Here is a 20,442-nt window from a genome sequence, read left to right as displayed (position 1 = left end):
ATCCCAGATGCGGACATGGCACCGCTTGTCAAGCCATGCTGTGGCAGGTGTCCCATATATTACGTAGACTAAGATGGGCATGGATGTTAGCTCAGGGCTAATTTTCCTCAGAAAAAATAAAGGAAGAAAAAGTGAACTTCTTAATGTGGTATTCAAGACTATTTATAACTGGCCACAGTGTTTTTCTCCTGCCTCATCTACAGCCACTTCCTGCCTAACCCTGTTTACTCCAGCCTTATAGAGCTGTAGTAAGGGATCTGGAAACCCCAGAAGCATTCAAACAATGGAATTATTCCAAAAGTTTTTTTTGTTTTGTTTTATAATTATTGTCCATTAAAAAAATGCTCTTTTGTAATAATTGAAGTATGGTTTTTACTCTAGTGCCTGAGACACGCTGATTATGTGAGCCACCAGGCTGTGAGTAGCTATCAAGGATGCACAGCATTCCAGTCCATATGCAGATGGGAAGAATCACAGTAATGCGTGCATTGTGGTGGTCTCATTTCACTTATATGTTTTGGTGGGTAACAGCTCTTTAAAAGCATTGAATTGCAACTACACAATTGTGTGTTATGTACTTTAAAAAAAAACCATTTTGCTTTTCTGGACTTAAAGGTATCTAAACTCTGAAAATAACATTAATATGAAACAACAGGTCAGTTCCTAGACATTCCAAGTAAACAACCTTCTACTTTGTTTTCAGGTCCTCAGATACCTGCAGACCATCTCTTTTTCTCTCAGTCTAGAAACATCAGAGGCTTGGGACCTCTTTCTCTCTTTGCTTGGCCAGCTCCTATTCATCCTTCAGGCCTCAGGTTAGGTGTCACTTCCTCCAGGATGCCTTCCTCAATTCTCAAGTGCCCTGTTAGAGGACTTGCTATTTTGTAGTTGTCTGTTTACTTGTCTCTATCCTCTACTAGACTGTAAAATGAGGGCAGGAACTATATCTGTTCGTTCACATTTTGTCCTGGAGCATAGTAGGCATTCAGCTATTTGTTGGATGAATAAATGAATGAATGAAGATGAATCAGAGGAAGAAATCCAAATTAAAATCACCTGAGCAAGGTAAAAATGGAAAAATAAAAAGGTATAGGAAAGCTCTGAATAACCCAGGGCTCCTAGAAAAGTTTTGTAAGTAAGAAAATTGACAGCAAGGCCTGCCCCAAGTCCGGTTTCTAGAATGAGAGAGATTACAGAAGAAGCACTACCTTGAGTTTTTCCTTCATGTCTTTCTTCAGGCAGTGCCAGCAGTTACCCCTGTGGACGAGGAGAGCTCGGATGGGGAGCCAGATCAGGAGGCTGTGCAGAGGTAATGTGGCATCTGGCAGTGCTTGCAGAACGTCCTTGGGCAGGCTCCCCCTGCAACCAACGAAAAGTCACCTCTGCCCAAGGAGGTGGTGCAGTGCAGCTTCAACATTTGTGTGGTCTCTTTGCTCAAGCCAGATGGCATGTTCCTCCCCACATGGAAGTAACAGAAGACTATCCAGAAAATTTCATTTCTGTAAGCGCCATTGGAAGTCCCCTCAGTGACAGCAATAACCATAAGAACTTTTTCTCTCCTCCCTCCTTCCTTCCTTGCCCCCTGCCTTCATATTGCAACTTTGATAGTATACGCAAGGCACAAAGCCTGCTCCTACCTGCCAAGAACTGTTTACTGAAAAGGAATTGGAGATTTGGGATGACAGTGATCCTAGCTAGTCTGGCCATGGACCTCTGGCATGGACTCTTCCTTTCCAGGAGAATGGGAATACCTCTTGTACTGTTTGCTGTATGCTTCTTCTATCCCCTTGTACCAACAAAGAGATATTGAAAAAAGAATATGGGATTCGGGCCAGGGACAGATGCACATATCCATTGTTTGCAGAAACTTGTTGAGAGATGCCTGATTCACAGAAAACGGCAGTGACCATCAGGCATGCTGTACTGTCCATTTTACCTCAGTTTCGTTAGCCGTGGTCCTCAGCTCCATGCATGCCTCCTTGTGGGAGTTTGTCTTTCTTATTTTCCGGGGAGGGGGGGTTTGACCAGAATCCAGCATGTATTTTCCCAGAAATACAGGTGTTCTTCAAAATTATATGTTTTTTCCTTGAGGGAAGTTGAAATAAAATGGTTTTCATGGGCTCTTGGGGAAACTTTGGGTGTCTTTATCAAATTAATATTTAACCACTAATGGCTTACTCTTTGGCAAGTTTACATACCACTAATTACTCTACAGCCTGTTAACTGTTTTTAGCTTAAATGAGCAAAACAGTTAAGAATGAAACAAGACCACTTTTTAAGAACCTGACGGTTGCTGGCCAGTACTCTCTTCCCACCCAAGGAGCTCTCTGAGAGCTGCTGTTCAAAAAGAAGCTGGGCCCATGTGGAAAGAACAGTGGAGAACAGGGGTGTTGGCAGGTGGGCCAGCTCCTTCTACAGCTTAGCCAATAGAAGAAGAATTGCAGTGACTTTTTTTTCTCTTGATGCTGTCGTTTCTATAGTTTGCTGATAACAGGGTATGTAAAGTTGCAAATGGGCCCTGCTGGTGTCATGATGGAGAGAGAAATTAGGAAACTTACTGCCTTCCTACCTTAATTACCTCGTTAGCAATATTTCATTTTATCTTCTTTGTCTTAGACTTTACTTCCTCCGGCTCCACCTTATTTCTTTTTTAGACCAACATTTAAAGGGTAGAATGCCCATCAGTTTTGATGTAATGAACAGGAATACTGCTGCTTTTATGCATGCCCGAGAGAGCAGCAGTGGTGGAGGAAGTCACCAACCAGACGAAGGGGGGCTGAGACCTTGTTAATGACATTGACTAGGTGGCGGATCTGAAAGATCTGCGGAGTAAAATCCACCGGCTTGTCAACTCTTCAGCTTTTGAAACTTCTGTTTTCTTGGCTTGCCTTTTTGTCCTCCTAAAAACAGTTCTCAACATTTCATGTGGTTTCATTTCTTCATCCTCTAGAGAATGGTGGTTCCCTGGGAACAACGTCAGTTTTCTTCTCTGATGGTTGAGTTAAGATGATGAGGCATGAGGGAAGGGGGGCTTTTGGAATTTACTATCCCCGAATGGAAGGATCTATTTTCTGTGACTTGTAGTGAGGACAGTCTCAAAACCTGGGGGCCAATGGGATCGAGAGACGTATGTGAAACTCTTCTGAACATCTCCTTTGGCTGATCTCTAGGAATAATCCTTAGGGCTCGTTTCCTCTGACTTATATTTTTGGAAATTTGGAGGGAAAAGAGGAATAAAATTAACAAGTAGAAAATAAGTTCTTCTGCTGAGTGGAATGGAGTAAGGAAAATTGATCCTCTTTGTTTGCTGCATCTGCTTTCTCTCTTCTTTTCAGTGGCTACTCTTAGGTCCAAAATTCAGCTGCTTCAATGGTTGGCCAACTTTTGTTGGACATGTTTCACTTTCATCCAGTCAGGGATCTGTTTGCCCTCGAGCCCTTTTTGAGCTCCGGCACTATTTCTTTCTGAGTGCTTTGGATTAACTTCTAATGCTTCTTGCTGAGGAGTATTCCTGTCTGTCTTTTTTACTATGAAATGTGCTCCTGCTTGTTGCAGGTACTTGGCAAATAGGTCCAAAAGACATACACTGGCCATGACCAACCCTACAGCTGAGATCCCACCGGACCTACAACGGCAGCTAGGACAGCAGCCTTTCCGTTCCCGGGTCTGGCCCCCTCACCTGGTACCTGATCAGCATCGGTGAGTAGCCACATGAGCTATGTGAGCTCCTTGAGGCTCATCGGACAGGCACCCTCTCACTAATCTTACAGTGATGGTGACTAGCATCAAGGCTTTAAATAGCATCCTGAACTTACATCTTCTCAGCTCCTTGCTCTAAGCAGTGCCCAGGGCAATATAAGGTTCTTCTTTCCCATTACCTTGTAGACATGTTTATCATCTGCGGTTTATTCTCAGGATTCTAGATGTTGAACTTGAAACCTGGAAGGTGGTGAAGCTCTCAGAAGACCAACTGGAAATAGGAGGATTTGTAGCTGTTTCAATTGACTTGACCTTTAATAACCCATCACCTTCAAAGAATGAGCATTTCCTATTATGTTACCACTGAACAGTGAGCTTGGATATGGAGGAAGATACATCCCTTTGTGAATGCTAGAACAGAGATGTTGCATCCTCTTGAATGTTGTGCTTGAGAACTCATTCTTGCAGTATTCTGAAGGCAAACTCTTTTGCTAGATCTTTGTTACATTTCTAATTCATTCTCTTGAAGAAATAAAAACAAGTTTAACCTTCCTGGCCAAGAAAACTTCACAAAATTGAACCCAAGTAAGCCTGGAAGCAGAAGGGAATGACACTTTGCTAGATGAAGATGATTATCTTCTATGAATATCTTGATGACTAAAAATCTTAGCTATCCCCAAGTTCGCGGGCCACACTTTCAAAGCCACCCCCAATTGCTAGAGCTTATTTTATTTTGATCTTTTTGGGAGGACTATGAAAAGCAGTCTTATTGGGAAGGTTGAGAAGCAGTGAGATTCGGAGGAAATTAAGTTCATAAATGTACTGTTACTAAATCTTGCAGTCAGCTCACACTGGCAAACTTGACACGATGTTTTTATTGCGGCCAGTTACCCACTGGGCATCAATGTAATCAGCAGAGACAGGTGAACTCTGAGCAGACTGAGACATAATTAGTGCCACGTTGGAACTCTGAAAGAGGGAAGATAAGCTTTATAAATGACCATGAATACCTTAGTAAAAATGGTCTGTTAGGAGTAGCAGGAATGATGATTCTCAGATAAAACTGATGGCACAGGAAGATAGTGTTTTTCTTAGGAAAATCTCTCAGGACCTACATTGTTAGAGTACTACGTCAGAGGGTACTTTGAGTGATTATTGGAGAGCTGCCTTTTCCACTCCATAAATTTTCTGTGATTTCTCAATACTCTGAGCTCTATGCTATTACCTAATAGACCCTTTATTACTTTGTTTCTCTTTATTTCTATCTTTCTCTCCTCCCCAGCCTGATACTTAATTTTTCAGCCCTTGTCAGGGTCTGTTGTTTGGTTTCAGTCCTTCAAGTATCCTTATGTAATTTTAAGTGTTCCTCAGGAGGTATTCTTATCAGGGAACTATGAAGATCGGCACATCTCCACAGTCAGCCTTTATCACAGACCCTGTATCCTGTTTACATTTGTTACTAAAGGAAGGCCGCACTGGCCCACAGCTCTGTTTGTGTGGTTTCCACCCTGCCTACAGTCATTGTCAAGGCTGGAAATCTGTCTGCTGTCTGTTTTTGTCTGAACACTCTGGGTAGAGTGTTTCAAGGGTTTCCTGTGGTCAAGCCAGTTTGAATTGGAATGAATGCTTTATGAGTGGCAGATTGTGTAAGGTGAGGCATTTATGCAAACTCAGCATGTCTTGATGGGGGTACTATAAAATACAGCAACACAAGAGACTGAAGTTAGTCTTCAGGGGAAAAGAGAGACTTTCTAAGGCCATAAAACGCAGGAAATGGGTGGCCTCGATAGATTATTGAATTCTTTTCATTTTCTGGAGGAAATGACTCAAGAAGAGCACATATGTCTTCTTCTGGGGTGTAATAGAAGAAGTCCAACATGGAGACAGAAGAGAGGTCTGATCAACTTTTTCAATTGTGGATGTGTGTAATTTAAAGTTAAATTTTTAAAAGTGTAATTTAATAAAAACTAACAAAAGATGGATTTTATTGAGGTGGGGAACCAAGTCACTGTTTGAAGAGTGTAGTGGGAATATCAGCCTAATATGTGGCTGTCTTGAGTTTGAATATGATTGCTAATAAAAATAAAACACAGCTGATACTATCAGTGCTTCCAAAATGAGCAACTACATCAGAATTATTCCTCTGAAGTTACTGTGCTGGACTGACGTGGGCATCAGTCTGTTCACAGGCTGAGCTTCTGGAAACGTCATGAAATGCCTGAACCTGGGAGTATCGCTCTGCTGAGAGAGAATGGGTTTTGTGTAGTGACTGTATGAAACTACTTGAAGAACACAGCTTTCTGAGTGAATCAGAAATGTGTCTGTCAGAAAATGCTGAAAGTGTAAGAATCAAATTTTAGGAGAAAATAGTATTTGCTGACTTTAACTCCAAACACCTGAAGTAGAAACAGAACTAGGAAGCATTGAAGAAATGCTCTTGAAAGCAGCTCTCATAATCACTGCTTCTGGAGTGCGTCTGCTGAAATCATTTGTCTTTTGTGTTTCTGAAACAAATGTATGTTCGTGCTCATTTCATTAGCTCACTACTGTGTCAAGCTTCAGGTAGAGTCTGAAACAGAAGTCATCGTTAAAAAAAGAGGATAGAGGGCTTTCACCTACTGCCAGAACTCTCTTGACCCCTTCACACAGTCATCAGACCCTCCTAGTCCCTTTTGTCTGCATTGTATTTGAACTCGCTTGTTAACCTGCTTCCTTAGCCTTGGTTCTGCCTCAGTCCAGAATGAGTAACTGGCAACGTGGTGCTTCATTTCACCCATAATTCAGTGTGATGTCATCTTTGCCCTGAACATGAAACCCTGATCCTTTCCATCAGCTTCTGGAATGCTGCTTTGGCAGTCTTTTATCTGCTTACCTCAACCCATAAACATCTCTTTCTGATTACGTACAAGTATAGGTGTTTGCTTCTAACACTGATGCTGTCTTAGGCATTTTTTATCAATAGCTTGTTCTTTCTTTCTGTAAGATACTGGCTAAGTTCTGACTGGGCTGTGGGGTTTTTGAAGGTAATCCACATGATTCCTCTTTCGTTAGGTTGGGAGGGTGCTGCTGCTCTGAGAAGTTAATTTTCACAGTAGGTAATCTTATTTGAGTTGACCTGGTACATGCAGGATCTTGAGGCCCACATTCCTTAAGAATGTGCTGTCTCCATCTCAGGATCAGAAATCTCCATTTTCCCCCACTTTAACCTCCACCCACCATTTTCTAGTACAGAACCTGTGAGTTCCAGCCCAGACCTTTGACCACAGAACTGACTATCATTTCCCTCTGGCTATATGGAGATTGCTGCTCAGGGAAACTTTGGGTCAGTGAATTTTAGGTTTCTAAAGGCAGTAGATAGAGACATGATTATAAAAGTAAGAGTTCTGATACAGCTTGGCCTGGGGGATCCTTAGAAGCTCTTGTCTCTGACCTAGTGTATTTGTAAGAACTGGATGTATTTGATCCCAGGACCTCACTGGGCTTGGAAATTAAGCCAACTAAAGGTAAGTGGCAATGGAAGATATACACCTGGAGCCCTCTAAAGGCAAGCAGGCTAGGGAAACAACTGGCCTCTGGAGATGGCACGGAAATGGCATAATATGCAGGGCCACTCGTGCAGCCAGCCGTCTTTTGTTCATCTGGAACAGCATTCCCTAGGTGATTTGGTCAAAACCCTTAAGTCCTAGCCCCTAACCTTCTCTTCCCATGTATTCAGCTCTACCTACAAGGACTCCAACACCCTGCACCTCCCCACGGAGCGTTTCTCCCCTGTGCGCCGGTTCTCAGATGGGGCTGCAAGCATCCAGGCCTTCAAAGCTCACCTGGAAAAAATGGGCAACAACAGCAGCATCAAACAATTGCAGCAGGTAATGGAAGAGATGGCAGGCATCTCTGGAGAAGCATGGGTAGCAGAGACCAGTATTGCAGGAGGACTGGGGTCTTAAACTTTCTACCCCCTTCCTGTCAGCAGCACAGCAGTTTTATAGGTTCAAAACCATGTAGCTTTCCAATGTGCTTTCCTGACTCCTTGTTATGTACAACTTTCCCTACAATCAAACTTGATTAGCCCATGAAGGGATTAAATTTTCCAGTCTCTGTAGTTCATTGGAGAGGAATCTCTGGGCTTGTGTTTCAGTGGGAAGCACCAGGGAAGGTATTTCTAAGCAACCCTGGCATTTCTCTACTGATTTATGGGTACTGGGTCTTGTTGGAGCCTGCTCTGCATTGCTACCACCTGCCATATTCTCCAGTTGCTGTGGAATGGTGCTCCCAGAGGAAGGAAGTGTACCTCCAGGCTTCTATAAAGGGCCAGTTTCCTGTCTGCCTTTCTGGTGACCAAACTTCAAGTGGCATGTGCTTTGTACACAGATTTTGCCCCGGACACTTTCGCTTGTACATGAGCCTCCTTGGTGTTTTCCATTCATTCATACAGAACAGAGTATGAGTATATTTAGTACACAGATACCTAAATAAATAGGTTAGTTGCTCATCAAGAACACTGTTCTTCTCTCGTGGCCCTTTCTGCCCATGAGACCTTGGGGCAGATCTGCATCTGCTGACGTCACTGCATGGGGTGGGCCTGGCTGCATCCCATCTGTATTAACTACTTTCCCTTCAGGAGTGTGAGCAGCTGCAGAAGATGTACGGGGGGCAGATTGATGAGAGAACCCTGGAGAAGACCCAGCAGCAGCATATGTTATACCAGCAGGAGCAGCACCATCAAATTCTCCAGCAACAAATTCAAGTAGGCCTTCCCTCTTTGCTTTCTCCAACTTGTTTGGAGTTTTCTCTCAGGCTGATTTGCCTGTGAATTTTGGAGGAGATCACACAGGGCAAAGTGGAGTTGAGTTATGTTTATGTTTGACTAAAGGTCATCAGACTTTTTGATGCACAACAAAAGCATGACCCTCAGTCACAGATAGTTCTTTCTGTTTCTTCTCTTCCTGAGACCAGCTCTGGTTAATCTTCCAGCTCACAGTTATTTTTCTCCTTTCTCCCATGTGTTTTAGGATTCTATCTGTCCCCCTCAGCCTTCACCACCTCTTCAGGCTGCGTGTGAAAATCAGCCAGCCCTCCTCACCCACCAACTCCAGAGGTAATGAATCATTTTGTTTCATGCTTAAGCCATTGTCTCTAGAGCTTGGTGTCCTTGGCCTGACTCATATAGGAGATACTGACTGACTTTAGCATTCATCTTGGAAGAACCTACTGGAAAAGCAGAAAAACCAATTTAAATTTCAGCAGCCTCCCTAAAATCCTGACTTCCTATGCCACTTCATTTTCTTAGCCCCATGAACGAAGTAATCTGACTTTTAATACCTGAGGTCAGACACAGGTCCACGATGACCTCTGTCTCTTTGTCTGAGACGTCTGTTAGGATAAGATGTGCACAGGTTTTAAGTAGGCTGTGGGGGATGGTTTATGCATGTTTTTCTAGCCTAGAGGCTTATCAAAACTAAAAAAATAGTTTCTGTTTGTGTGTATTGTATGGCTGAAACTAACTTCAAAGTTATACTGTCACCTCAAGAAAATTATTTTTCTGGTTTTGTTGTTTTTTAAGGTTAAGGATTCAGCCTTCAAGCCCACCCCCGAACCACCCCAACAACCATGTCTTCAGACAGCCCAGTAATAGTCCTCCCCCCGTGAACAGTGCCATGATCCAGCCTCACGGTGAGTGCAGGGGCTTAGGCCGAGCCTGGGATGCCCGTGAAGTGAATGTGGGAGAAATGAGTCAGTCTTGAGTGCCACAAGAAATTGATTTGAACAGCAGAGTAACAGTGTTTAAAGGTATAGGCTCTAGACCCAGACTGCCTTGACGTGAATCCTGTTTCTACCAACTCCTTAGCTGTGAAACCGCGGGTAAGTTACTTAACTTCTGTGTGCCTCAGCTTTCTCAAATGTAAAATAGGGATAAGAATAGTATTTAATCAATGAATATATGTTAAGAACTTGAAATAGTCTCTGACTCAAAATGCTTCTCAATAAAGGTTAACCATTATTAATGTTTTTAGTTAAACGCCCTCCAACTCTACCAAATAAAAAGCTGCTGCCAGAACCTTCCTTATTGTCATGCCTCCGATTGGTTATCCATTATGCATGTGATCCTCTTTTGTGGATGTTTAGATGGAGGTGAAGATGAATACACCCCAATTGGTGTGGGTCTTTAGAGACCAACACTGAGGATTTGGTATCCCCACACTGGCAATCTCTTAAGTGACACCACGCAGTCTGGGTCTCCTGAAGAGTCTCCGTTGGTCTCTGGGCCCTTCCTACTCAGGGTGGGGTTCCCTGATCAACTTGTCATCAGGAAAAGTAGAACCTCAGGGTTCATCCCAGACTCGCTGTATCAGAATCTGCATTTTAGCAAGATCCCCAGGCCATTTGTATGCACATTAGAGTTTGAGCAGCACTACCCTAGATCCAAGCTACTCAGAGAATAATCCATGGACCAGCTTTCAGGCAACTTACTGGAAATACAAATTCTTGGGGCCACACCTTGACCTAGTAGATCAGAATTCTGCAGGTAGGGCCCAGAATCTGTATCTTAACAAGTCCTCCAGATAGGCCTTATGCACACTGAAGTTGGAGAAGCAGTGCTCTAGTTGGTATCTAGTTTGAATATCCTCACTGGCTCCCGTCTCTTACAGCTGGCAGATAACCTGGGCGTTTGGTCACTGTGAGGTTCCTTTCTCTCCAGGTGCTGCATCTCCTTCCCAGTTTCAAGGCTTACCCTCCCGCAGTGCAATCTTCCAGCAACAGCCTGAGAACTGTTCCCCTCCTCCCAATGTGGCACTAACCTGCTTAGGCATACAGCAGCCTACCCAGTCACAGCAGGTGACCATCCAAGTACAGGAGCCCGTTGACATGCTCAGCACCATGCCTGGGACAGCTGCAGCCCCTGCTGGGCGGGGCATCTCCATTAGCCCCAGTGCCAGTCAGATTCAGATGCAGCATCGTACCAACCTGATGGCCACCTTCAGCTACGGGCACCGGCCCTTGTCCAAGCAGCTGAGCGCTGACAGTGCAGAGGCCCACAGGTAAGGCTGCCTAAAGTCACCCAGCCATCTGTTCAGGTGGTCCAGGTGAGAGGAAGCCCCTTAGCAGGGCGAGAGAGGAGGAGGGAGGGAGAACGAGTCTGACTGGGCTGTGCTCATTTCACCTTTTCTGAAATCAGGGTGATGGGTTTGGGATGAACTTGAAACCTATTTGTTGACCCAGCTTCAAAATGCTACTGAGACAGAGAAGGAAAATGACAAAGCTACCTTCCTATTTGTCTGCAAAGAAGAGAACGGCCTATTAGAGGAGTTTGTAAAAGTGCCACTTCCCCTTGTCTTTTCTTTTAGGATTCTTTCCCTCTCTGTCACTCTTATTCTAAGAGATTTTGCTTTTTTTTTAAAAGATTTTATTTTTCCTTTTTCTCCCCAAAGCCCCCTGGTACACAGTGGTATATTTTAGCTGTGGGTCCTTCTAGTTGGGGCATGTGGGACGCCGCCTCAGCATGGCTTGATGCGCGGTGCCATGTCCGCACCCAGGATCCACACCGGCGAAACCCTGGGCCGCTGAAGTGGAGCGTGCGAACTTAACCACTCGGCCATGGGACCGGCCCTGAGATTTTTGCTTCTTAATAGCTCAAGTGATATTGTAACATATGCCAAGTCGCTCCCTTCAAGCTAAAGCTGCATCTGTTAAATACAGTGCCTTGGGCCCCTTGGAAGTTACTGGATGAGTGAGTGAGGGGATGAGTAGGGCTGATGCATACACCCCCGTCTTCCCTGTCGCACCACAGTTCTCTGTCCCACTGGGGCTCCCTGTTGAAGCAGAGTAGTAGCTATTCCCCAGGGGAGTCTAGCACACTTCTTACGTGAAAGCCTGCTACTCACTCCCTTTTGTGTCTGCAGCTTGAACGTGAATCGGTTCTCCCCTGCTAACTACGACCAGGCGCATTTACACCCCCATCTGTTTTCGGACCAGTCCCGGGGTTCCCCCAGCAGCTACAGCCCTTCAACAGGAGTGGGGTTCCCTCCAACCCAAGCCCTGAAAGTCCCTCCACATGACCAATTCCCCACCTTCCCTCCCAGTGCACATCAGCAGCCACCGCACTATACCACGTCGGCACTACAGCAGGCCCTGCTGTCCCCCACGCCGCCAGACTATACAAGGCACCAGCAAGTACCCCACATCCTTCAAGGACTGCTCTCTCCCCGACATTCGCTCACTGGCCACTCGGACATTCGGCTGCCCCCAGCAGAGTTTGCACAGCTCATTAAAAGGCAGCAGCAGCAGCGACAGCAGCAGCAGCAACAGCAGCAGCAAGAGTACCAAGAATTGTTCAGGCATATGAACCAGGGGGATGCTGGGAGTCTGGCTGCCAATCTTGGGGGACAGAGTATGACAGAGCGCCAGGCTTTACCGTATCAAAATGCTGACTCGTATCACCACCACCATACCAGCCCCCAGCATCTTCTACAAATCAGGGCGCAAGAATGTATCTCACAGGTTTCCTCACCCACCCCGACCCATGGTTATGCTCACCAGCCGGCACTCATGCATTCAGAGAGCATGGAAGAGGAGTGCTCGTGTGAGGGGGCCAAGGATGGCTTTCCAGATAGGAAGAGTTCAAATACATTGACCAAAGGTTGCCATGACAGCCCCCTGCTCTTGAGTACTGGCGGACCTGGGGACCCTGAATCTTTACTAGGAACTGTGAGTCATGTACAGGAACTGGGGATGCATCCGTACCGACATCAGCCAACTGCTGCTTTCAGTAGAAATAAGGTGTCCAGCCGAGGTAAGAGTCCTTTCAAAGTAAAAGTCCTGGGCCTATCTGGCCTAGTTCAATTAACTCTGTAATGTTATCTTTTTTCAGCTAGTACTCTTGTGCTCCTAAGGGAAAAAGAATTCCTAAGACCTTCAGGACCTTCTAGGGGAGAAGCATGTAGAAAGAGGGTATTGATAGGTAAGGGGGTCTGTTTTCAAAATTAAAAGATAGTGATAGAAAATTAACACTTAGATAGTATAGTTAGTGAGATATATTGTCTATTTACCATATTCATGGTTTCTTAGAATCCATGATTTCTTGACTATGACCAAAATAGCTAACTTTAATGTCTGCAATAGAAAAAACGTCGGCCAGTGCTAAGGAGTTATGATTTAGTGTGATTAGTGTTGGGCCAGGAATCAAAGCCCCTCAGTTCTGGACTTGCCGCTATCATGAATGCGATAAGCTTGTTACTTAAACCTCAGGTTCTTCTCTTCCTCATCTGCAAGAAAGGGGCAAAGAAAAACTTTGCAGAGTATTTGTGAAGATTAAAACATGCATGTATGTGTTTCTGTTTATATATAATGTGTGTGTGTGTGTGATAGAAGCACTTGATAATCTGAGTGTGTGATATAAATAATATGAAGTATTATTATTACTCTGATCATTTCATTAATGAACTAAATACAGAATATTACAGCATCATAAAGGGCCTCATGTCATTTCATTTTGAATCACTTTATAATTGAGTACATTCATTTTCATTCTGAAGGAGATTAAGACTACCAGCAGTAAGTTATACTCAGAAATCACAGCATTCATCCAGACAAAATCTGGACTGATGTCCATCCCGTCATCATAGATCTTGAAAGATGAGGTTATCCATAAAATATACAACCCTGAAACTGAGCATTTCTTCCATTCTTCCCTTCTTGGAGCTACCTGCATCTCCTGCCCTGTTCTTTAAAGTCAACACACAGAACTCAACTCCTGGGGGAATTAGGTCCTGTGGCACAGCACAGGCTAGAAGACCTTGCTTTAAATCAGTTCATGTGAAGACTTGATGCCTTCAGTGTCCTCATTAAGCACCAACAGAGGGGGACTTTTGATTGTGTAAAACGGCAGTTAAATCCTAGGCTTTTGAACAGATGGGTGCCATCCATTTTAGAGGTCTGCACCAGTCAGACGTATTGTGTCCACCTGTGGCTGCTGTATTTTTAGGTGGAGATAGGATGATGGGAAGTTTCAGAACCAGATCATTTGTGGAAAGGCTGACAGACCTGGCGATGTTTAGGCTTGGGGGAAGAAACTAAGGAAACCAACATACCTGTCCGATGCAAGAAAATATTAGACTTTTCTGGGTTCATTTTATGGAGCAGAACCAAGATCAGGATAGAAGTTGCTTCAAATTTCAAGTCCCTGTGGAAGACCTTTATAAGAACTTTCCAGAGTAGGAGCTTCCTGTGGCTGAGCGTGTTCTAGCAGAGGTAGATTGGTGGTATCAGGGATGCTGTGGAAAAGCTTCCTGCGTGAATGACACCTTTCACCAAATCGGCATACTATAGGTGTAAAAAGGTGTATAGCTCACATTTTTCTAGTGCTTTCCATGTGCCAAACACCAAAGGCTATTCACCTGTAAATTCATTTAATCCTCTAAACAACCCTGTAAGGTAGTAACTGTTATTCCTCTTTTACCAAAGAGACACCTGAGCCACAGATGAAGTAATTTGCCCCCAAGGTCAACAGCTAGTAAGTGGCCTCTGAGCCCAAGAGTTATTCAGTTCACTCCAGCAGACGCTTACTGAGCATGTCCTGGGTGTGCAAGTCACTGAGGAAAGAGCAAGGCTGGAGCAAATAGTGTACACTCCCTGCTCCCCCAATCCTGGATTGCTGTGTATTAAAACCCTTTTTGAAATAGTTTTCCTCAAAAATTGTTCTAATTTCTCTTCACATTTCCCTCCTGTCACTCCTATGTGCAGAAAGACTGGAGAGCTGGAATTTGCCTGTGTCCCATAATTGTCAGAGAAGCCTGCCTGCCGGCAAGCTTGTGATCTATTCAGTGCCTGAAGTAAGGCAGAATGTGGTTGGCACAAGTGGTGTGGGAGCGCGGAGGAGATAGAGATGGTTCTCCATCCGAGCAGTGGGGTGGGGTCAGCAGGAACGGGCATTTGAGTTGGGTCTTGGTAGATGAAGAGAGTTCGCCATTTGGATTTAGGGGAGGAGCCTGAGGAAAGACCACTGGGTGTGAATGTCTCAGGGCTGTTTTCGGGCGAAAGCAAGCAGGCTTGGTTGGTTTGAGTGTGGTGTACGTGAAGGAATTAGTAAAAGTTAGGGGCATAGGTTTTCTAAATCCAGAGTTTAGTCTAGATCTGGCTGCATCCCGTACAAACACCTCTTCTGGTTTCTGGAAGAATCAAGCCTTAAGTATATCCCTACAGGTTTCAGCTCAGAACTACCCTGTCCTTGTTGCCTCATTATAATTTGTGCCAGTATCTTTCCCCAAAGCCCTCTTTTTCCTTAGTCTTTTTTTCCTGACCTTTGATATGAGCTTCTCCAGAAGCTGCGTCCTGCCCTGCTTGCCAGTGTGTTGTGGAGGGTATTCTTCCTTCTTTCTACCCATCTTACCCTTAACTTACTCTTTAATTTTAGCTACAAGTGTACCTTTTTCTTGCTTGAATACTATTCAACTTACCTCTTTCTAACATCTACTCCTATTTTATGACTTTTGAAACCACATATACAGTTGCTTTTAATGAATAAAGCCACAAGTTTATTACTGTGTGAATTTAGAATCCAGTATAGTGACATAAAGCAGTACAGAAATTAATGCCCAAGGGGAGCCCAATACTGCTCACAAGTTGAAATCCCTTTGGGGATGTCCATCTGTGTTGAAAACAATTTCTTATCCTGAGATGTCCCCATTGTCTTTACCTTAAACCACGTGAGCTTACTCTGTGACCGCAGGCCTGGTCTATGACCTGTCCTCCCTTTCTGCATCTATGTAGCGAGGGGTATCAGCTAAATGCCTCCTAAGAGGAGAATGGAATTCATGTCTGTAGTATGCTTGCTCCGTGCTTGGTGCTTGCAACTCAGTTATTCATTTAGTTCTCACAACCACCTTGGGACGTATACGCTATGATCCCTTTTACAGTAGAAACTGAGGCTCCACAATCTCGTCTTGCTTTAACCTGGCATTCTATTCTTTTAAAAACTTGAGAGCTCACAGTTTTACATTACTGAAGAATCATCAGATAATTAGCTGTCACTTTTGCCAAGAAAGGGTTGTAGTGCTGTATTCCCCCACCTTGCAGGCCAGCAGGGGAAGCTCACCCTTGTTGATCTCTTTGGACAGGGAGGAATGGCTGCTGTTTCCTTGAATGGTGCCTCCATCTCTGTGTAGTTAACACACTAGGCCCAAAACTCTTCATCTGTTATTTCCATGACAGAGGAAAGTCAACAAATTTATGGAATGACTAGGTTGCACCAAACTGTTTTGTAGGTGCTGGGGAATGTGGGGATGAAAAGAAAAAGAACTTGCCCTCGGAAACCTTATATTCCACTGGGGGAAAGGAAGACAAGCTCATAAACATGAAGAGCTATGTAGTGAGTGCTGTAAGAGGTATGATTATAAAGAGTAGAGCTAGTGTGATCTCTCTCAAATTTTTTAAGGGTAGGTGAACAGGGGTTGCTGATGTTAGTCAAGGAAGATTAAGTGCCGTCATATATTCCTTTATGGCTGTTTGCCACCAGTTGGTATGGAGCCAGGCACTGCCAGAGCACTGAGCAGGTCGCATGCCAAATGTTTTTTTCCAAACGTGTAGAAGTTAAAGGGCTGTCCACGGCCCACGCTGCCTGTGATCTCCCTGTCCGCCACTCTAGAAGTAGAAATAAGGTTCATCTTCCTTCTGTACTGTTACACACACTTGATTGTTTTTTACTTGGCAAGTAAATAAGGACAACAGCATAACCAGTTTACACAGTGACGTTACCAACTTGGACTCACAAAGAAAACCGCATCCTCTTCTCTGAGCCTAGTCAGCTTCAGCAATATTAGTGGGCTTCTGTCCTCACAGAGGGGTAAAATGATGACTCACTGCAAGGATTTACCCCTCAGGACCTTTAAGAGGAATATGCACACATGTCATTTCTCTCGTTTTCTCTTAAAACCCAGTAAATGAGTAAGGGCGAGTCAACATTGACAGATTCAATAGAGAGTTGTGCAAGCTGCCCCAGAGTTCCCTGGGCAGATGTGTGGTGTGCCTTGTGTCCGTTTGTGAAGTTTTCCCCTGTGTAATCAGAGGCTCATCCTCCCATAGGTAAGTTTGCAGCTCTGCTTTCGTAAATACCCGAGAACACTCCTCTCGGAAGTCCTCTTCCCCCAGTATTTATATATGCTTTGGTGAGCCTGACAACTGCTGTAGCTACTGAATTAGCATAAAGGATGCCAAAGATTTGAGCCTAAATTGCATGTCCTTTGGTCAGTGGGTTAGCCCCCTCCCACTCCCCTGACTGGTCAGTGGGTCGCATCTATAGAGTGTCACAAAGGACTTCTGAGCTCAGGAGACAACACTCTTACTGGGGAGAATACTTTACTTGTGTAGTCTTTTATAACTTACTAAAGATTCTTTCATGTATGTTGTCTTTTGAGCCCCCAAACAACCCTCATTTTTCAGATAGGGAAACTGAGGTGAGGAGAGATGAAATGACTTACCCAAATTCAGACACTCTGTTGGTGGTGGGACTGGATCCTGCCTTCAAGTTTTCTGATCCCCTACCCTTACATTCTTTCTTTTATGCCTCCTTGGCTCCCATTCTACACCTTCCAAGCATATATGCCAAACAAAGGATGCTAGCCCTTCCAGATCTTTGACCTATGGATTATATTGAAACTTGAGCAGACAGAACTCCGGCTTGTTACCCAACTCATGTTAATAAGCTTCTTTTTCATCTAGTTTTAACTTACATTGGTCTCTCTTAAACCAGAGGCTTCTTCTCTGGAAATCAAAGTTTCGGTAACTCATTTGTTCACTTATATATGGGTAAATTGTCCCCATAATTCTGGAAGTTGGGTTCTGTGATAAAAATGTTTCCTTGGTTGTTTTTGTCAACTGGCTCAGTATGTTCTTATCCACTCAGAAATAACATCTCTGAAATGAGTATAAATAATACCAGTCTTCACTGACTCTTACAGTGTGCCAGGTTCTAGTCAGCACTTTACATACTTGTGGAGGAACTCCTGTTTGACAAATAAAGCGACCGAGACCCAGTGAAGTCAGGTAACTTGCCCAAGATCCCACTCTGCGAGAATCCGGGAGAAGCCAGGATCCACACCCAGGTCTTCTTGACCCCAGAGCTTGTGCTTTTGAGCTCTGGCTGGGGAGTCAGGAAGGTTCATCACATAATTTGTAAAGCAGTAGCTTGCTCTGTCTTGATGATGCTTTGAGTTGTGTTGGCACCAGACCTGAAGGCTAGGAAGAGAACCGACAAGGAGGACAGGATCCACGTCACGTTCCCAAAGGCAGGGCCAGAAGGAGGATGGGTGTTTGGATTTGGGAAAAACCCATTCTCAGAAAGAAAAATAAACTCAAAAAAAGAGTGAAAGGAGACTTAGCATACATATCCAACAAACAGACACATTGAGGCCTCTAGAAGAAGTGGGAAGGAACTAAATAACAAGAGCCAGAATAGTGTACCTTTTGTTAGCTTTGCCACTTCCTCATGTTTGATAACGATCCTTTAAAAATCTTTAAACAGGAGAGCTGTCATGTTTGTCTTTATGGGGAGCAAAGGGATACAACTGATGAGATTTGCACTCAGCGTTACTATCCAGAAAAAAAGAATTGAGTAGATTCTCTTCTCAAAGAAGAGAATATAGGCATTAGAAGATACTTCGAGAAAGTAAAAAGCACCCACTTATATTGCTCCTTAGGAAAGCAGAGCAAAGAGCCAGTTCCTCGCTCCACAGAGCCAGCATTAGATCACTTCCTGCCAGTGTGTTTTGTTTGATGCTGGGGCCGGCACTTGAGCTGCACCCATGGAGAGGAATTGGCTGGGTGGGTAGACTGGGTGAGCTGATCCCACAGAGCCAGTCTTGGTATAGGCGCTCTTTTATCTTCTTTCTGCTGGCTTTTAGCTTCAGTAGCAAAAGAGTTGGCATCTGGCTGGTCCTTTGACCTCTTTGCTCACAGAACTTTGAAAAAGTTTCTCACTTGCCTTTATCTTTGGTAGTTTGGAAGCTCCCCCTCCTCTCATTTTTCTCCAGAATGTTTTGTCTTACCAACAACCTGCATGTCAGTTAGTTTCCTCCCCCACATCGTACCTCAGCCCCTAAGCCCAGGCCTAACCTTGATAGTTAGAGGAGACCATTTGAATGTAAAGACCTGAAGCCCTTTGCCCAATACTCAAGCAATACGTTTTACTTTCATTATTCAAATAGATATTAGAATGGTACAGTTAGCATTAGGCTGTGTTTCCTGTTAAAAACTTTTTAGGGGCCAGCCCGGTGGCACAGCGGTTAAGTGCGCACGTTCTGCTTCGGTGGCCTGGGGTTCTCCGATTCGGATCCCGGGTGCAGACATGGCACCGCTTGGCAAGCCATGCTGTGGCAGGCGTCCCACATATAACGTAGAGGAAGATGGGCACGGATGTTAGCTCAGGGCCCGTCTTCCTCAGCAGACAGAGGAAGATTGGCAGATGTTAGCTCAGGGCTAATCTTCCTCAAAAGAAAAAAAAAAAACTTTTTAAAAATCTCATTTTGCCAGGGTACAGTTCATCAGGAGATAAGCCCAGTAGTTGCCAAGGAGCTTTAACTCAAAAACCAACCAAAGAAACAAAACATATGTTCAAGTCCCAGGCTAGTAAGGACTGGAGCCAAAAGTGCTACCAGGAGGATCCTCAAAACTTAGGCATGACCCTGGTATTGTTCTTGACTCCTCTTTCTCTCCAAAATCCAGTCCATAGGGTTTCATGACTCTGACCAATATTATACGTAATAACCAATATTAAGAGAGCATTTATAAATTTCAGTTAAAGAGATCATGTTCTGGAACACTGATGACTCACAGACATGCATAAGATACAATTCTTGTCTTCAAAGAACTTACAGTCTAATATGAGTGATTAAGACAAGTACACAATTGAACATGGTACCAAGAATAATGTTGGAGTAATCAGAGTCCAATAAAATCTTCTGACATTTAAAGAAAGAAAGGATTTATTTCTGTTTGAAAGGGAAGTTTCATAAGGATGATAACCTTTGAGGTGGACCTAGAAGGATGAGTTGATTTTGATTGGCAGGAATGGAAATAGAAGAATCAAGCGTTTCCAGGGAGAGGGAACAGAGCACATGCACAGAATTGTGAATGGGTGGGAAGAGGTAAGTGGTCCCATTTGACTAGAGCTTAAAATATAGGGGAGAGTAGTGTGAGTATCATTGGAAGATAGGCTGGGACTGTGTTGTGAAAATGAGGTGTTGGGGTACCGTATAGAGAGATTAATCTTTGTAGGGTCATAGTGAAGGGATGGTTAGGAGGCTATTGTAGTAATCCTGGCAAGAGGTAATAGGGTCGGTGGAAGCAGTGAGATTGGGAAGAAAGGGACTGAAGTGACCAAAATTGCAGAGGTAGATACTTTAGACTTAAGGTGATGTGGAACCAGAAGTAAGGAATCAACAGGAACCCTAAGAGTTCACACCTACAGGATTAGGAAAATAGGCACCCAAACAAGGATGTCTGAAGGAGGGGCTGGTTGTGAGGGAAGTTGAAATTGGACGTGTTAAGTGTTAAATGTTGGTTAGCTATCCAAGGAAAGATATCTAGTAAATAGTTGGAATTATGGATGTGGAGCTTAAAAGAGCATTCCCATAATTCTTTACATAGAGGCAATATAGTTGAAGCCATGAAAATAGATGATATTGCCAAAGTGTGGGGAGAGAGAGATCAAGGATAGCACTGTAAAGGGTGCTTGCTTATAAAAAGTGGAGGAGC

At 44.1% G+C, this 20,442-nt stretch overlaps 1 protein-coding gene across 12 annotated transcripts in view; it reads left to right on the top strand.

Moving 5' to 3' along the window:
* The window catches only part of SIK3 (SIK family kinase 3), a 241,511-nt gene that overhangs the window by 214,810 nt on the left and 6,259 nt on the right, over positions 1 to 20,442 (top strand). For 4 of the 12 annotated variants that reach the window (XM_070273653.1, XM_023644874.2, XM_070273656.1 and 1 more), the window contains exons 14-21: positions 1,239 to 1,309; positions 3,556 to 3,699; positions 7,415 to 7,565; positions 8,318 to 8,443; positions 8,709 to 8,794; positions 9,260 to 9,369; positions 10,397 to 10,736; positions 11,778 to 12,487. In XM_070273653.1, the coding sequence (XP_070129754.1) occupies positions 1,239 to 1,309; positions 3,556 to 3,699; positions 7,415 to 7,565; positions 8,318 to 8,443; positions 8,709 to 8,794; positions 9,260 to 9,369; positions 10,397 to 10,736; positions 11,778 to 12,487 (1,738 nt within the window). Of the gene's footprint in view, positions 1 to 1,238; positions 1,310 to 3,555; positions 3,700 to 7,414; positions 7,566 to 8,317; positions 8,444 to 8,708; positions 8,795 to 9,259; positions 9,370 to 10,396; positions 10,737 to 11,597; positions 12,488 to 20,442 lie in introns of all 12 variants that reach the window. The other 8 variants (XM_070273649.1, XM_070273651.1, XM_023644870.2 and 5 more) reach the window with 3 other exon arrangements.

This window comes from Equus caballus, chromosome 7 (assembly GCF_041296265.1).
Source record: "Equus caballus isolate H_3958 breed thoroughbred chromosome 7, TB-T2T, whole genome shotgun sequence".
NCBI classification, from domain to species: domain Eukaryota; kingdom Metazoa; phylum Chordata; class Mammalia; order Perissodactyla; family Equidae; genus Equus; species Equus caballus.
This window is presented reverse-complemented; position numbering and strand designations above follow the sequence as displayed.